General features: G+C 46.2%; 2 protein-coding genes across 5 annotated transcripts in view; both read left to right on the forward strand.

Annotated features, from left to right (window-relative positions):
- RABGAP1 (RAB GTPase activating protein 1) overlaps window positions 1-17012 on the forward strand; it is a 48715-nt gene that overhangs the window by 12227 nt on the left and 19476 nt on the right. For all 4 annotated transcript variants that reach the window (XM_089534701.1, XM_089534698.1, XM_089534699.1 and 1 more), the window contains exons 10-13: window positions 74-243; window positions 2198-2372; window positions 2821-2914; window positions 3869-4019. In XM_089534701.1, the coding sequence (XP_089390827.1) occupies window positions 74-243; window positions 2198-2372; window positions 2821-2914; window positions 3869-4019 (590 nt within the window). The remainder of the gene's footprint in view (window positions 1-73; window positions 244-2197; window positions 2373-2820; window positions 2915-3868; window positions 4020-17012) is intronic.
- Window positions 8821-11520, forward strand: LOC149307948 (putative G protein-coupled receptor 21). Its single transcript, XM_089536968.1, has one exon. The coding sequence runs from the start codon at window positions 9142-9144 to the stop codon at window positions 10222-10224; it is 1083 nt and encodes a 360-aa protein (XP_089393094.1). The 5' UTR covers window positions 8821-9141; the 3' UTR covers window positions 10225-11520.

Raw genomic sequence — 17012 nt, forward strand, 5'->3', positions numbered from 1 at the left:
CATTTGAATGTAAAGACAGCTGAATGGAAAAGAAGACTTCTTACTCTCTTGCTCTTCTTTTTCTTGTCCTCAGACAAAGTGCTGTTCCTGACCACAGCGGTGGATTTGGTCATCACTGAGGTCCAGGAACCTGTCCGGTTCCTCTTGGAGACCAAAGTCCGTGTCTGTCCCCCAAATGAGAGGCTCTTCTGGCCTTTCAGCAAACGAAGCTCCACAGAGAACTTCTTCCTGAAGCTGAAACAGGTGAGAGCCTGTCCAAGTATATCTATGTCTTCACTCTAAGGGGGCCTGCTTGAATCTCTCCACACTCACTTGCTCTTGGTTTACATTGTTCTGAGACGAATCCAGAGGAGAAGGCTGACTTGCGGGACCTTGGGATGGCTTTGTGGCCCTTGTATTTAGAAGGTTCTTCCCTTCCCTTCACCTTTTCCTGTTGATATCTCATAACATCTCCAAAGACTGTCAAATGGGGAACAGTAGTGGAAGAGGGTTGTTCCCCTCATGTTCTGCTTGTGAGCTTCCAGAGACACTTGGCTGGACAGTGGGTGCAAGAGGGATAGTGGACCAGATAGACACAGGTCTAGTCAGCTGCAAGGCTTCTCTTGTCCTCTTCAGATGAGACTCATTATCTCTGTCTCCTTGTCCAGATCTTCAGGGTGGCAATTCTAGACACAAAAGGAAGAGAGCTCCAACATACATGTGGTTACTGGATTTTTGAGAGGTTCATTTTTTGAATAACAATTCTGTGAATTCCCCTGCCACTGGGTCAGGAAATATCTAGGAGTTGTAGTCCAAAAAACCCCCCAAAAAACTTTCTTAGGCTCTGTATGGTTCCACATAGAAATCTCCCTGTAACACTGGCAGCCATGAAATTCTGCTTTTTGAAAGGTGAAACACGGAGAGACTGAAACAATAGATTATCCTCTATAAATATTTCTCCACTCTTAAAGGCACAAGTTTGTTGGTTTAAGGAAGTTTATCTTACTGAGCTAATTCCGTTGCCTTTTGTTTTGTGGGACCAGCTCTCATTGTGTCTTTTAAAAAAAGATCTTGCTCACTTTTGGCTTGTTCTCAGGTCCCATTTGGGCTTTTGTGAGCAAGGGTTGGGCTCTTTGACTGGTTTTCTTTCTTTTGCAACGGTGGTTTAGAGGCTTTGCCTGATAACGCGCTAAAGGGAAACAGGTTTCTGGAGACACACAAGTAGTTAAAAAACAAAGTCAAGCAAATGAACCAAAATAGCAACAGCAACAGAAAAAGCCGGCACTGTACCTGTGATTAGGGTAAACTAATCTTGATTTCACTAGTATGTGTTGGAAATATTTTGGTGCAAGGACAGCCTGGGGGAGAAATTGGGAACCTGCCTTTTCTGACAGAAAATAACCCTTGAGGGCTTCTTTAGCATTTCTGGTTTTGACCTGGTTGCTAGGAGGTGTAAACAGTAATTAGAAGAGGCCTCCAGAAACCTTGCTAGCACATGGTAGCCTGTGGGTCTGCAAACCCACCCTTAATTTCCTTTCTGTGCCCGAAACACAGTTAGGTCAACTGTTTGGTTATTATGAAACACTAAAGCATACGCTCATGTGCTTAAGGAGTGTCAGCCATAGAATGTGCCTTTTGATGTGTGCCTAAGAGGCATGTGGAGAGAGGGATTTCTCTCGCATTGCTCCCATTTCCCATCAGGGCCACAGTTCTTTCACGCTTTCGTTGCTTTGGGGACAGGTGGGAAGATACTTCTTATAGATTCCGTATTTTAAACTGTCTCCGTCTTCATTGATTAATGTGATTTTAATTGTTTTATGGTTTGGGATGGTTTGAGATGGTGTTCAGTGGCCATCTAGAACTATTGTTTTGAATTTAGAAAGATGGGATAAATAAATAAAAAGAGGTTTGTTTGATGATGATGGGTCTCATCTGTTGGTTTCTGATTTTGTTGCATCTCCAGCAAACTGGAAATTGCACTGAAGAAATTAGCGTGTTATTATTATTATTATTAACCTTTATTTATAAAGCGCTGTAAATTTACACATAAAGCGTGTTCTTTCCTTCATATACACCCCTCCCATCACAAACACGGTTGCAGAGGTATTCTTTCTCTTCTGCCACCTCTGTGCAGAGAACATGTCGGTTGATCCAGCTCTTTCTGTTTTTAAGCTCCCTCCCTCCAAATGGAAACTTAACAGACACTGTCTCCCTTTAGATAAAGCAGAAGGACCGAAAGAATAGCACAGACACCCTCTACGAAGTTGTGTGCCTGGAGAGTGAATCAGAAAGGGAGCGTCGGAAAACCACTGCCAGCCCAGCACTCCGCCTGCCCCAGTCTGGGTCCCAGGGCTCAATGATCCCTTCCCCACCAGAGGATGATGAAGAGGAAGGTAAGAAAGGCCTTAGCAGTCTCAGAAGCAGAGAAGGATTAGAGTGGCTTTTTCAGGACTCTCTGCTGCTAGTCTTTGTGGACGGGCTGAAAGACAGCTCAAAGTTGGCTGCTGAGACTTTCAAGAATGTGCAGTGGTCTAAACCAGTGGTTCTCCAACTTTAGTTATCTATTTGTTTTGGACTTCAGTCCCCAGAAGCTTCAGCCAACATGGTCTGTTGTCAGGGATTTTGGAAGCTAAAGTCCGAAACAGCCGAAGGACCAAAAAAGGAACTTTTGCAAGCTCTGAACAAGTGCAGCTGGTATAGCACTTTCAGAACAAGACAGAGGACCCAGTCCCCTGTAGTCACAACAGCTCCATTTGAAATAACCAGCTTTCAACCCAAATTGGGGACTACCAATGTCTCGTACTCCTCACACCTCCCCTGTCCTGCTTTTGTGTCTTGCAGACAATGATGAACCACTCCTGAGTGGCTCAGGGGACGTCTCCAAAGAGTGTGCAGAAAAAATTCTCGAGACATGGGGAGACCTTTTGTCTAAGTGGTAAGTAATGTCTCTTTCTTACAGTGTCTATCTATCTATCTATCTATCTATCTATCTATCTATCTATATATCTGTCTGTCTAATATTTCACCCTTTCTCCTGGTGCAGGACGCAAGAGACTTTACAACATTAATTAAAGCAAAGTACAGCTGAAAACATAATCATAAAAAGGTTTTTAAAAAACTATTAATAAGCAGTCCTATTAACAGCTCTAAAACAGTTTAATAATAATAATAATAATAGTTTTTATTTATATCTTCCCACCTCTCCCAATGGATCGAGGCGGGATCATAGCAAAGTTAAAAAACACAATAACATTGCATCATTAGTTACAATTAAAACCACAGCTAAAAAACATAAAACAACAGTCATCAATCAATCAAGGGGTCAGGTGCTCTCGTTCCATGCCAATGGTCTTCATTAGGAGGTCGGGGATATGCACAACGGAAACATAGTAAAGACTACAGCAACATTCTCCCCGATTAAAGGACTCTTCTGCCAAACCCAGTTGATGGCCAAAGTCCTGTCTGATTAAAGAAGTCTTTGCCTGCCAGCAGACAGGGAGCAGAATCTGTTAAATATGCTTCACTGTGAACTTATTGCAGAGCTTCCCTTGTTGTTGTGGGGACAAAACACACAACATGAGGGGAAAGAGAAGGGCAGAGAGACCCCTCTTGGCTCTAACCCTTCCAGCTTGCTGTTGCCACCTCTATTTCTGTTTGACTGCTTCTGTGCTGCCTGTTTCTCCATCTCATTGGGTTCCTTCCATGTGTTTCTTCCCCATCATCCTCAGCACTTGCATTCTAGGCCTTCCTCTCTGTTCCTTGCACTGACATAGTCTCAGTGCCAGATAAACCAACAAGTCAGCCATTTTTCCCCTCCTCTGCCTCAGCCGGTGATTGCCATCCCACCTTACTGCCCTTGCTTGATGGGTGCCTGGCTATTCTCTTCCAGGCACTTGAACCTGAGCGTGCGGCCCAAAACCTTGCCGACGCTGGTGAGGAGCGGAGTCCCTGAAGCCCTGAGAGGGGAGGTCTGGCAGTTGCTTGCGGGATGTCACAACAACGACCATCTGGTGGAGAAGTACCGCATCCTCATCACAAAGGTAAACCCCTTCCTGAGTTATACCTCATCTGTCTTTTAATCTCATCTTGTTTTGAATGAAAGTTGTGGTCCAAACATGTCTACCAGCTGGGAAGGATGGGACTGTACATTGCGGGTAATGAAGACTTGTGTAAGGGTGTTTGGTGCACCTCTTCAAATTATTCCTTGGTTAATTAAACAAAAGGCCCTCCTGTGTTCCTTGGTAGCCAAACTCATGTCCTTACGTTGGTTCCTGGAACTTACTGATGTGCAGAAATGAGAATTCTGCCGAGTTCTCTAATGTGTGTTTATGTTGCATTATAGCTCTTGCTCCCAGAGGAGTGAATGCAACTTCTATGAAATTATTCTTTATTTCATTAGTTCACAAGACACCCATACTTTCATCTGTGAATACCTGGAACATTCCAGTCTCTGCACACAAGAGTTCAGTGGGATTCTTTAATTTGTGTGCCTGCTTTTCTTTAAAATTTATTGTATATAATAATGTTATTCAACTTCTGGCAATATTGTGTATATTTGTTACATATTATGTTGTTTGTGCAGACCTGTGCTGTTCAGAGCAGGAAAGCTGTACTGTGTTCTTACCTTACTTGATAAAAAAATAAATAAGAGTGTATGGTTTTAAGATAGGAGGTTGGAAAGTGGCGAGAGAACATAAAATCATGGTGAATGTCCCAACCTGGTTGTTGTAGTTGCACCAAAGCATGGGTGCAAAATCTAAAGCATTTCAGTTATTGGTGTGCAGGTTTTTAAATCATTAAGCTGTTCATGTTGATTGCTGGTACATCTCCCATGGCTTTTGCCAGGAGCCCAACACAGACCTGTTGTTAAATGAACACATCATGGAGGAGAATGGCCAAAGAGGGAGATGGGCATGTGCAGAATTCTTGTTTTTGTGGTAACTAGCATAACAGCCTGTCAAAATGTGGTGGCAAAGGACAGAAAAGTCATCCAGTTGATGTTGCCACTACCTCACCTATGACAGACTAGTCAGAGCTTGGAAATGTTCCTTTTTTTGGACTGCAGGGTTTTTTTCCCTGGGAATTGTATTCCGAAAAAGGAACATTTCCATGCTATTGAGGTTACTGGTTGACCAGTTCCGATAAGGTTATGGTATCTGAACCATCTCTGAAGGCAAAGGGTGGCTAATTCTAGCTAGACACAGTGACTGTGCATTTCTCTGGCTCACTTGTGGTTAGTTTGTTCCTCTGCTCCCTGTTTGTGCTGGCATTAATGTAATGATGGTGGTGGGGATGCAGAATGAAATGGTCTAAGTCTTCCTGAACCTTTGAGCCTAAAAATTTCTACTTTACCCTCCATATTAATTTTACACTGTAAACAAGAGTGGGAACCTCCTCTTTTACTTTCCAAGCTCTTTATTCCCTCCTCCATTCTGGAGTGTTGTGTTCTGTGCCAGTCCCACATTTTCTCCCTTCCAATTCAGGTAATCCCCCCTCAGTACCGTCGCTTAAGCAATTATGAGTCTGGCATAGAGATTCTCACGGCACAAACATCGATCCATCTTCTGGGAAGTACTTGTTATGCCTTCTGCAGTCTCTGTCCCTTCCTCATCTTCGTAGTTACCATTGATTTCTCCAGGTAATGTCATTTTGTGAGTCTGCATGGTACGGTGGTTCGAGCATCGGACCACGACTCGGGACCAGGGTTTGAATTCCCACTCAGCCATAGAAGCCCTTGGTTTCTTCTATGGGAGACCTTGGGCAAGCCACATTCTCTCAGCCTCAAAAGAAGACAAAGGCAAAGCCCCTCTGAACAAATCTTCTGAAGAAAACCATGTGATAGATGGATTTACCTTAGGATTGCCATAAATTAGAAATGATTTAAACAACAACAACAACAGAAGTGTTATCCCACAGGTGAGGGGTGGGTACCTAGTCCGCCTTCTGCCAAAAAGGTTAGTTCTGCCAGGTTGGGGTTAGGCAGAGGAGCAATGAACAAACAAAACACTCCCAAACTGCATCTTGGACCAGCGATGGATAATTTTCTACCTGCAAAACATTTTTATTTTTACTTTTTTTAGTACTGGTTGAAATGGCGAAATGCCTTCAGAATGAAGTCTGGTCCTGGGGGCACGTTTCTTGTTTCTATGGCAACGGAGCGACCGGCAAAGGGATGCAATCGCTCATTAAGCGCGCGTGGATCAATAAACGGAGTCTTTATTTAAATCCATAAACCATCAGCTCCGTTTCCTAAAGCGACACAGCTCCGTGTAACTCCAGGGTGCGTTTTGCCAGATCGCCAAATTTCACCGATGTTTGAACTTACTGGAATGGACTTGATGTGCTGCTGTGAACCCAGATTCTATCCTGGACCTAATTTGAAAGGGGAAAAGGGAAGAAACTTGGCTTGGGTTTCGTTTGGAAATGAAGAATGACGTACACTACTTACTGTGAACTCTGTATTCAAAAGTTCAGGATGCTTGCGTCTTAATCAAGGCTATTTTGTTCAGGTCTCTGGTTTGGAGGGTTTTTATTGTTGAACTGTATAAAGGATTAAGAAAGGAATATTGTCATTTATTGGCCAACCGCTAGCCTTCCACAGCTACTGATGCTCTCCAAATGTTTTGGGATACAACTCACAATGTCCATAAACCAGTATGGATAGGAGTTGTATTCCAAGACACTTGGAGAGGGCCAACATGGGAACAACTGTTGAAATAATTGATAGATGCCAACAGTAAAGTCACCCTTCTGGGAGCAGAACTTTTGTTTTCAGTGTTTATTTCTGAAATACAGTGCGCCCGCATCATACACAGATTTGACCATACGCTCAAACCTGTGTAGAGCTGCGCGCGGGGCGCAAAGGGCAGCGCATCCCATTTGAATGAATGGGGTGCGCACTTGTGTTGTGTGCGTGCTGCCGCCGCATGCACAAGCCCCATTCAAGTGACTGGGGCTTGAGCATACGCGTTTTTGGGCTTACTCGGGGGGGTATGGAATGGATCCCCCGCGTAAGCCAAGGGCGCACTGTATTTCTCTTGGGGAGAAGCTCGTTAAAAGACAACTGCTCAGGTGATGCACAGCAATAAAATTATAAAGACAATGATAAAGCAAAGGTAGTCATGCGCGCCATAAGAAAAAAAATATTCCCCAGATCTTCATTGGTGTAAATCTTTATTAGGTCAGCTGTATTTTTCATGCTCATTCAGTTTGCCTGTAATAAGAGAGGTAGGTGTGTGTGTCGCCTGCCGAATTATGGTGACCCCATGAATTTTTTATAGGGCTTAGTGTTGCTGTGTAAAGGTGGTAGCAGGAGAGAGGCATGTTCGTGTGGGCAGAGGTGTCCCTTTTCTTCTTCTCTGGCTTGTTGTTGCCCTGCCCCAGTCTCCTGTGCCAAGCTTAGAAAGTACTTGAATGGCATTAAATAAACTCCAGGTTGCTTTGTGTGCCAAGCTTTTTCTGCTTTCCTGCCTCCGCTGTGCTTCTATGCCTATTGGCCATGAATCATCTTCTTTCGCTAGCTGCTTGATGGTGGGGTCATCTTGGGCTGTTCTTTGCCCCACTCCACACATAGCTGCCAAACAGAACACCTCCAAAGCTGGGCATGTGAGAGTGCCAACCAGTCTGGGACTGGGTTCAGAAAGTGCTCCAGGAACCAGGTGGACTGCGATCCCGTGTAACACAGCGAATCCGGAGACGCACATCTTAAAATCCTATAAAATAAAAGCATGCATGAGATTTGCAATGAGCACCTGAGCTGTGGAAGAAAGGGACAGGCAGAGCTGCTCAGCGATGGGAAGCCCTCAAGTTTGGAGAGGAAAGTGGGGAGGCTTTTTGAAGGGGAAGGAGACTCACAGGGAAGTTTCCTCCATTCTGGATGTTTTGGAGGAAGGGGGTGCATGGCATTAAGGAATGAGGGATCTGGGCTGGATTATTGGCTAAAAAGTGGAAAGGTGCACACACCCTCATTCTCTTCCTGGGATGCAAAGGAAAGGAGGGCGTAGACAAGTGCCAAGGCTGAGTGCATCTCGTACATGTGTGTGTACCCCCTTCCTCTTCCTTTCCCCTTCTGAATTGCTCTCAGGCGCCTGTGGAGGCAATGCTGATCTGGAGACCCCCTTCTGTGGAAGCCTGAAGGAGGAGCTCTGCCTGCGAAGAGTCCGCCCGCCCCTCTTGCTGCAGCTCTGGGGTGGGTGGGCTGGTGGAAGGGAGGTCCTCAGCAGTGTCCTCCCTTCCTTCGTCTCTCCTTCCTTCCTTCCCCCAAATAGCACCTGGGGTCTCCCCCTTCCCTTGGCACACAGGGCTCTTTTCTGCAGCTGCTGAGAGAGAGAGCCCAGTGCCTCTGCTTCCCTTCCCTTTCTCTCTCTCTCTTTCTTTCTCTCTCTCTGTCTCTGCGGGTGCTGGGCATTTGCTGGCCTTTGTGTCTCTGGCTGCAGGTAGGAAGGAAGGAAGGAAGGAAGGAAGGAAGGAAGGAAGGAAGGAAGGAAAGCTGAGCCTAGCCAGGGATGGCTGGTGGGGGGGTGGCCTTTCTTTGCCCCTTAGAGCATCCCCTCCTCAACACTTCTGCCGAGGCGGCTGCCTCCTGCTGAGTAAGGACTTTGGCTAGTGGGAGCCCTGCAGTGATGGGGGTGGGAATCTGTGGCTAGCTAGCACATCCTTGGAGGGTGGTGAGGGATGCTCTGAAACACACTTTTCTCTTTCCTCACTCCTCCTTATCTTCCTCCTCCTTCTCCTCTTTTTCTTTTATTTTCTTCCAGGGCCCACCCCGCCCCCCCATTGCTGGAGCTCCTATTTTCCCTCCTCCCCCCCCCCCTTTGTATAGGCAGGCCAACCTCTTTTCTTTCTTGCTCCCTTGCTTTCTCCCCCTCTCCCTTCCTCCTCCTTTCTTTCTCTCCTCTGTCCACCTCTCTCCCCTCCCCAAACAGCTGTGCGGTGGCGTGTTGCAGAGGAGGAAGGAGTGTCACTGGTTATCCAAAAGCTGGCGGGCGCTGGGCGCCTGGAAGGGTGGCAGCCCTGCGGACAATGCCCGGCAGGAGCTCCGAGAAGCCTCCACGCTCCTTCTTTTCCTCCTCCTCCTCTCCTCCAACAGGGCGGCACATGCGGCAGCCGCAATGACAGCAGCAGCAGCCAGGCCAGTGGAATGAGCAAGGGGCCTGCTGCAAGATGAATGCCTCCCTGGATGGTAGCAGCGGTGATGGGGGCAACCACAGCAATGATGGGGGCAAGCCTTTTTGCCTCTTGGCGGCTGGCTACCCAGAGGCCCTGGACATCTGCCTGCTGGAGGCGGTCATCATCGTCTTCCTCACCGTCCTGATCATCTCGGGCAACATGGTGGTCATCTTTGTCTTCCACTGCGCCCCGCTGCTCAACCACCACACCACCAGCTACTTCATCCAGACCATGGCCTATGCTGATCTGCTGGTGGGCGTCAGCTGCCTGGTGCCTTCCCTCTCACTGCTGCGCTACCGCCTGGCCTTCCTACCTGAGTCCTTGGTCTGCCAGGCCTTTGGCTACGCCGTCTCAGTGCTCAAGAGCGTCTCCATGGCCTCCCTGGCCTGCATCAGTGTGGACCGGTACCTGGCCATCACCCAGCCCCTCACCTACAACACCCTGGTTACCCCCTGCCGCCTCCGCCTCTGCATCCTCCTCATCTGGCTCTACTCGGGTGCCGTATTCCTGCCAGCTTTTTTTGGCTGGGGCAAGCCCGGCTACCATGGGGATGTCTTCCGCTGGTGCGCCGATGCCTGGGAGACCCGGGCCGCCTTCACCCTCTTCATCGTGGTCACCCTCTACGCTCCGGCCGCCTTTGTGGTCTGCTTCACCTATGTCAGCATCTTCCGCATCTGCCAGCAGCACACTAAGGAGATCAACGAGCGGCGGGTGCGCTTCAGCTCCCAGGAGGGTGGCGAAGCAACTGAGGCCCAGCCCTGTCCAGACAAGCGCTATGCCATGGTCCTCCTGCGCATCACCAGCGTCTTCTACGTCCTCTGGCTCCCCTACATAATCTACTTCCTCCTAGAGAGCTCTGCTGTCTACCGCAGTCGCGTGGCCTCCTTCCTGACCACCTGGCTGGCCATCAGTAATAGCTTTTGCAACTGTGTCATCTACAGCCTCTCCAACAGCGTCTTTCAGAAGGGCTTGAAGCGCCTCTCGGGTTCTGTCTGCGCCTCCTGTGCCCGGCACCGGGCTGCCAGGGACTCCTCGGCCTCCAGAAGCAAAAGGCCGTCCAATGGGTGCCAGGCCTGAAGGGCCAATAAAGAACAAAACAAAGCGGATTTTGCTCGGACTGCAAAATGAGTTTTTAAAAAACATGTCCAGGTTTGCAAAAAAAAAATATGGGGGTGAGAAAAAATAAGTGTGTAACGTGTGTGTGTCCATGTGTGTTCCCACACACAAAACCTTCTGTGAGGAATGCTGCTGATGGAGAAGAATCGAGGATTTCCACAAGCATGTGCAGTCTCAGAGTTTCACTTTAAAGGTGTCCTGGGGATGGAGTTGGGGTTGTGCCCCACTGCCTGTGTTTTGAAGCATCATGGGGCTGTCTTCTCCCTCCCCACCTGGAGCAACTGGTAGCCAGTGGGCTTGGGGAGAATGATGCTGGTGAGAAAGAAAGAGAGAGAGAAATAGACCCTCATATTCTTCCTTACTGCTTCACTTCCAGGTGTTTGGAGACCTCTTCTGCTCCCTGCGTCAGTGTGGGAATGTGTCATTGGTCTGTAACGGTGTTTTCCCCTGGTTTGTTTGTTTGTTTGTCTGTGCATATGCCAAAGTATATTCCAAGTCTCAAGGGGCCAAATTATATTGTATTTCCCACCCCTCCCCTGCACCTACCCACCCCACTCTCTCTATTTCACCCTTTCTTCCAGCCTCTATTTTTAACCCCTTTGTAGGCATATAGCAAAAAATGTAAAAACTTGAACATTTGATTCCCATGTGCAATGAGGCAGTAGTGCGGCCACAGGATCTGTTCCACTCCCTCTCACCCTCTTTGTGCTTTTTTTAATTGAAAGAAAGGTAATTTATTCTTGTCCTAGGTGCCCTGTTTTACCACCTCGACACCCGCCCACCCACCATCAAAATTAGGATGTTTGTTTGTGCTTTAGAGCCCAGTGTTTGCATTTGAAAAAAAAAATTATGTAGTGAATGAGATGACTTTTGGAGCAGACCAAATTTAGCAGTTGAATAAAGTGTTTTCCTTTCCCTTTTCTAAAAAAGAAAAAAAATGAGCAGAGAAAATGATTTTGTCCTTGCCTTTGGTTTGGATTTGCGGGCGACGGAGCAAAACTGAACAGGGTTATTTTGGAAACAAGCAGAGGGTGTGCAGTTTTTGTTTGGAGGGCACTTCTCACAGCAAACTTTCCTTTTATAACAGTAACCCAAACGCTGTTTAAAATCAGGGTGCCTCTCACACATGGCACGCTAACAAATTTTGCCAGGGTGAAAAGAGAGAGATCCTATATGCCTGTGGAAATTGAGAATGCAGTTTTAAAGATACAGCATACAAGGATTCCAATGGTGAAATTGCAAAGTTGGAAAATGCTCACCGACGTTTCCAGCTTAGAGTTGGTGGGCTTGTTCAAAAACAGCAAATACTGATTCCTTTTGGGAAACCAGAAATGCAAAGTGCAAAGAAGAGGATGAATCTTACCAGTGGCAATATTTGATGGATGTGTATTGGGAGGATGGGATAGCTCTTTGTACCCAGCAGGTGGGACCAAAATGAGGGACCAGACAGGCCTTGGTTTTGATGTGATAACCACACTCCTGCTCTTCTTAGGAGTGCTTTTGGTGAGATTTGGAGGTGGGTTGTGCCCACGCTTCAAGAAAACAGCGTGGTCCCAAAGCTGACTCATGTTCTGGGGGTGGTGGGGAAGAGAAAACTCCCTGCTGCCTCTGTTAGACTGTGCAAGCCTTTGTGAGAGATGCATTATGTGCAAAATGGGATCATGGTTTGTGTGATGCACTGGAGGGGAAGTGTTCTAGTGGGTGGCCACAGTGTATTTGCATACAGTATTGCCCAGGGGAAGAAATGGCCATGCAAAGGGCTTGGGGATTTTTGGGAGCTGATACCCAAAAAAAGAGGAGTAACCTTTCCCAAACCCATCTTCACAAAAATCTCAAACCATGGAAGGCCCTGATTTTGCAGCTGACAGAATCGTGGAGGTTAATGCACTTGTGCTGCAAGGAGTGTGTCTGCACAAGCATAGTTAGAACGGTTTGATACCTCTTTCATAACTATCATGACACTGTTCTCCACAATCTAAGAATCTTAGGATTCTGTTTGACAGGTAGTTTAAAATGATCTGCTGAGGAACTCCAGTACACTGCCCTGAACTACAACTTCTCAAGCAGAGAATTCTAACCACTACTCACCAAACTACAAAACCCAGTATTCCATAGGATGAGGCTATATGGATGAGGCTATGATGGTGAAAGTGTGGAATCTCTGACCCGCTGTAAATTTGACCCCCCAGGGCCAAATATTTATATGGCGACTGTCTTCATGTCATTTGGGTGAACCCCTGGGATGTCGCAGAATGTTCATCAACATTTTCTGGGACAAGTCAGTGTCAGCTCAACTTTTGGGGTGTGTGTCTCGGGGGAAAGAGTGGGACAGAGGCTTCAGTTCAGCTGAAGGTGAAAGATCTTCATTGGGCTTTGATGGGCCAAGACCAAGGGGAGGGGGCTATTGGTGGAACATGGGCCAAGGGGCTAAGGAAATGGGTAGGCTTTGAGACACAAAGCTACAGGCAATAGAGGCTGGCAGATTTTATCTTTTGAGAAAGTGGTTCACTGAGTGAAAGAACCTAGTGATATCAGTTGTCTCCAGAAGCAGGAAAAATTAATTTTTGGGATACAGTTCCCGAATTTCCCCATAGTCATGCTGATCGGGGGATTCTGAGAACTGTAGTCCCAAAATTATTTCTTCCCAAACCTTGGTTGTCTTATTTCTGTGTAATCTTTGGTTCAAGACACCTTAAGCCTTTCCACGTACTCAGAAAAGTACCAATTTTTAAAAACTCGGTGTGCCTCTGGAAATGTGGTATGCTTTAGTTCACTTGTGCTCTCTTGGCTGTGTTGTCGCCTGTCTTATTTCTAATCTCCCCAAACATGTTTGAAAGAAGTACACATTTGGCACACATACACACCTTTTAATTTTTTTCCTATGGAGACTCTCTCTGTAAAACCTGAGGTCTAGACCCTTTATTATTTTTGTCAATGCCATGCATGAGTTTAAAAAGAAACCCTTCTGTGCTCAAGAATCCCAAGTTCTATATCAGGAATAGGCAAATTCTGCTGTGTGTATGGCTCATAAATTTTTCAGGTTTGAATAACTGTGTATTTATTTTATTGTGCAACATCATCTACATTTTTTAGACCTTTGGGTGAGTATGGCTGAGTTTGCTGGTCATGGGAGGGAAAGATGGAAAAGGAGTCATACAAGGCCATGTTTTAGTTTTAAGCAAAGGTGCGCAGTGGCGCAGGATCCAAGGACCAGTTATTTGTTCCTGAGACCCTCTGAAGGGCTTGCGCAGAAATCCTAAAATACCAAAATGGCTTTGGGGTTCATCTACAGTTTTCAAAAACAAGTATTTTAAATGTGACCCTTTTCAGAAGGGAGTACGGAGGAATTAGGGGCTACAAAATCAGATTTGGGAACTGCATGAAGCTCCGGGATTGTACACTGATTTAAACATTTTAAAAACCTGACATTCAAGTGGTGCATCTGAGTACCCTTTTTTAAAATTGCTATAATGCCATGGGCTAAGAATGAGTGGGCCCTCCAAAGGTTGTTGGACTCCAACTCCCATCAGCTGAAGAATGGTGGGAGTTACAGGTCAGCAGCTTCTGGAGGGCCACAATTTGTCTTCTCTTGCAGCAGAGTGCATACAGGTCTGTGCAAGGGTTGCAACTTCATCCTGGGAATCACTGTACCCAGGTCAGAGGTAGGAGTGAATGTTTTTAAAAGAGGTGCCCCCAGCTTGCTCCCTTTCTCCTGGGCCACAAAGTCCAATGGTTGTGTGGTGATGAAGCCACCCTAACATGGGATTGGCCTCTTGTGCCGCATCGAATTCAGCTAGGTTGTGTGTGTGTTTTTTATAACCATGTGGCATTTTTGTGAGTTCTCCCTTGGCTCACTCTCCAGCCTGAGGGCTCACATTCCACAGTGTGAGGCTTTTAAAACATACCAGTCATGAACTGTGCACTCATGGCCTCGGTTGGGCCTTTCTGGAGGGACATGGACTGGCAGAGAAAGTAAACTGGGAGTCTTCAGGTCCAGCAATGGACTGAATCCAACCCTCCTGGGCTCCCAGTTGGTGGTTTTCCAGAGAAATAAGAGATTCCCTACCCCTTGTTTCGAAGAGCCTAGACATGGCACCAAAGCAGCGTGCCAAAGCAAAATAGGGGTTAGAGTGCCAGGGGACATTGACTGTAGAGGCTTGGATTCAAATTCCCACTTAGATGTAGAGCTCACTGTCCAATCTTTATTTCTAAGTGACTTCAAAGGCATAGCCACAGGTGAAGTCAGCGTATATGATGCTCTCATAGGCAGCATAGATCAAGCCCTTGCTTTTAGTGAGACTGTAAACCTAGGATAAAATAGCCACCAGGAACTGGGGAGGATAGACGTTGCAGCATCTGGAGGGAATAACAATGCTGAAGGGTTTTGTCACCACAGGCTGCAGGTTCGTATTTGTTAAAACAGGGCTGGAGAGAGTGTGTCCTGTGGAGGGGGGGTGTATTGGAGTTGTAACCCCCCCCCCCCCGAAAAAAAGACCTTTCTCCCTTGCGCTGGAGAAAGGATGGCAGGGTGGCATCAGGAACGCACCAGATCCGAACACTCTATAGCTCTGGATCTCCAGGCTGACTTTTTGCATTGCAAACAGAAGCATCGCACACTAATTACAGAATGAGGGGGAAATGAGGAAAAAATAGTGTGACTGCGTCTTTAGATGGAACAAGCGTTCAGTCGTGTATGTAAAGGGATGACAAATGCGACCAGGTAGCTTCTTTCTCTGCAAGCTTCATTTTTGCACATGTCATGTGGGCTGACAGTTTGACAGAAACCAGCATATATATATATATATATATATATGAATGAGCTTATTTATTCTAGGGAAAAATAGAAAGCAGAAGTACTCTTCCAAGAGGGGAGGAGGAGAGAAAGAGGTTCAGGATGTCCGAAACAGCTTATGGAAACAAGAAAGTCCAAAATTCCCCAAAGGCATATCTCCTTGGGGTGTTGGCAGAAGCATAAAAGCAATTGGAGAAGAGGTTGTAAAAATAAACGTTGTTTGGTATATTTATTCTGGCAGCCATATTTCTGTGTGGAGCATTTTCAGCACTGGATAAGACTTGGAGGACTTTGATCTTTCACTGCTTCTCATTGCCCATTTTCTAGAAACTGGCCAAGGATTTTAAGCATTTGTGAATTTACTTGGCCTTCAGTTTTCAGCGATCTAAACTACAATGAAGCTTGTCTAACATAGTTCCTGTAAGAGGGAAGAAAAGCAGCAGACACATGAAAAAGCAACATGAAAAGTCATGTTTTTAGATAACAGCTCCCATAATCCACCTGTGAGTTTGGGCACTTTTTCAGATGTCAGCTCTCGTAATCCTCCTGCTAAACTGACATGGTAAATTTCCCAAGACCTGGGAACAGGTAACTTGCCCCCAAACAGACCTGTGTTTATTTGCAGGTGTGCAATGTTGTGACAGTGGTGGAGTCCTCTTCTTAAGCCATCGTTTTTCAACCTTTGGCTTGCTAGATGTTTTGGACTTCAACTCCCAGAAGCCTCAGCAAGCACCACCAATTACCATGGATTCTGGGAGCAGAAGTCTGAGCCAGAAGCAATGAGCCACTGCCCATCCAGGAAAAGAGAGCCTTTTTCTGTTGAGGTGTAAGCTTTTCCTTGACCACGTGCGTCTCCTGTTTGTCCTCACTCCAGCCACCCCTGCGAGGTGGGCTTTGGGGTACCCAGGATGATCTAATAGGGGTTCACATGCTGAACATGGCTTTGCAGCAGCATTGTGAAGCCAGGTCTCTTGTTTCTGAAAAAACCCAGCTGGCTGAGTGGCATTTCAACTTGCCCTTTAACTTGCCTGTTAGCTTTGTATTCTGGTTCCCCTCTTCGTGCTAAAAAATTACGGAAAGCATTCTTTATTAATGACAAAAGCCCTGGGTGGCCTTGGGTACTCAGATGCATTGGAGACTCCATTCCTCCTGAAATTCTGCTTTGGTTTTAGGTCTGATTTGGCCTGAAAGAGGTGGATGCATTCATGTACTGTTGCATTATAGGGTTTGGGAAAGGACTACACCCCATGAGTGGAAATCATGGGGAAGCCGATATTTTGGCTAAAGGTTCCAGGAGAACTGCCTGCTCCATCCCAGAAGGTATTTAAGCAGAGGCTGGATGATCACCTGTCAGGGATATTGTACACGGTGAATCCTGCAATCATTCCATTCTAATAAAAGTTTGCATTAGTTGTTAATTTTTTCATATACAGATTTTTTTTAAAAAAATTAAAGTCTTCCCTTTTGCTTTTCTTTTGCTTTCTGTTTTTCACGTTGCTGCCCAGCTATCTTGTAACTTGAACTCAGTGGGATGATGTCTGTGCGTCTCCTTTCTTTCCTTCAAAAACAATAAATCTGATTTTCCTTATTGCTTGTCTTACATTTAGAGAGAGAGAGAGAAATCATGGCCACATTTCCCCCCTTTTACAGTCTTTTGTGTGCCAGCAGTGACTAGATGTTTTGGGGTGACTCTCTGCTCCATCCGCATGTATGATGTAGGTCAGTTTTGATTGTTGTTTTATTTTATTTATGTTTTTTAAACCAAGTGCCTCTCTTTATGATTTTTCCTGTGGGAAACTTGAGCCCTAAAAGGAAACAAGCACAGCTGAAGAGGCCGGCTATCACTTGGGGATTCACTCTTATTTTTAGAATCAGATTTATTGCCATATTTGGCCTGAAACCATCTCACATGGGAGCTTATATTTGTATCAAATAGCCGCTCAGCCGGTCATGTTCA

Source organism: Sceloporus occidentalis, unplaced genomic scaffold (genome assembly GCF_023333645.1).
Source record: "Sceloporus occidentalis isolate IW3139 unplaced genomic scaffold, rSceOcc1.0.p SCAF_8, whole genome shotgun sequence".
Taxonomy (NCBI): domain Eukaryota; kingdom Metazoa; phylum Chordata; class Lepidosauria; order Squamata; family Phrynosomatidae; genus Sceloporus; species Sceloporus occidentalis.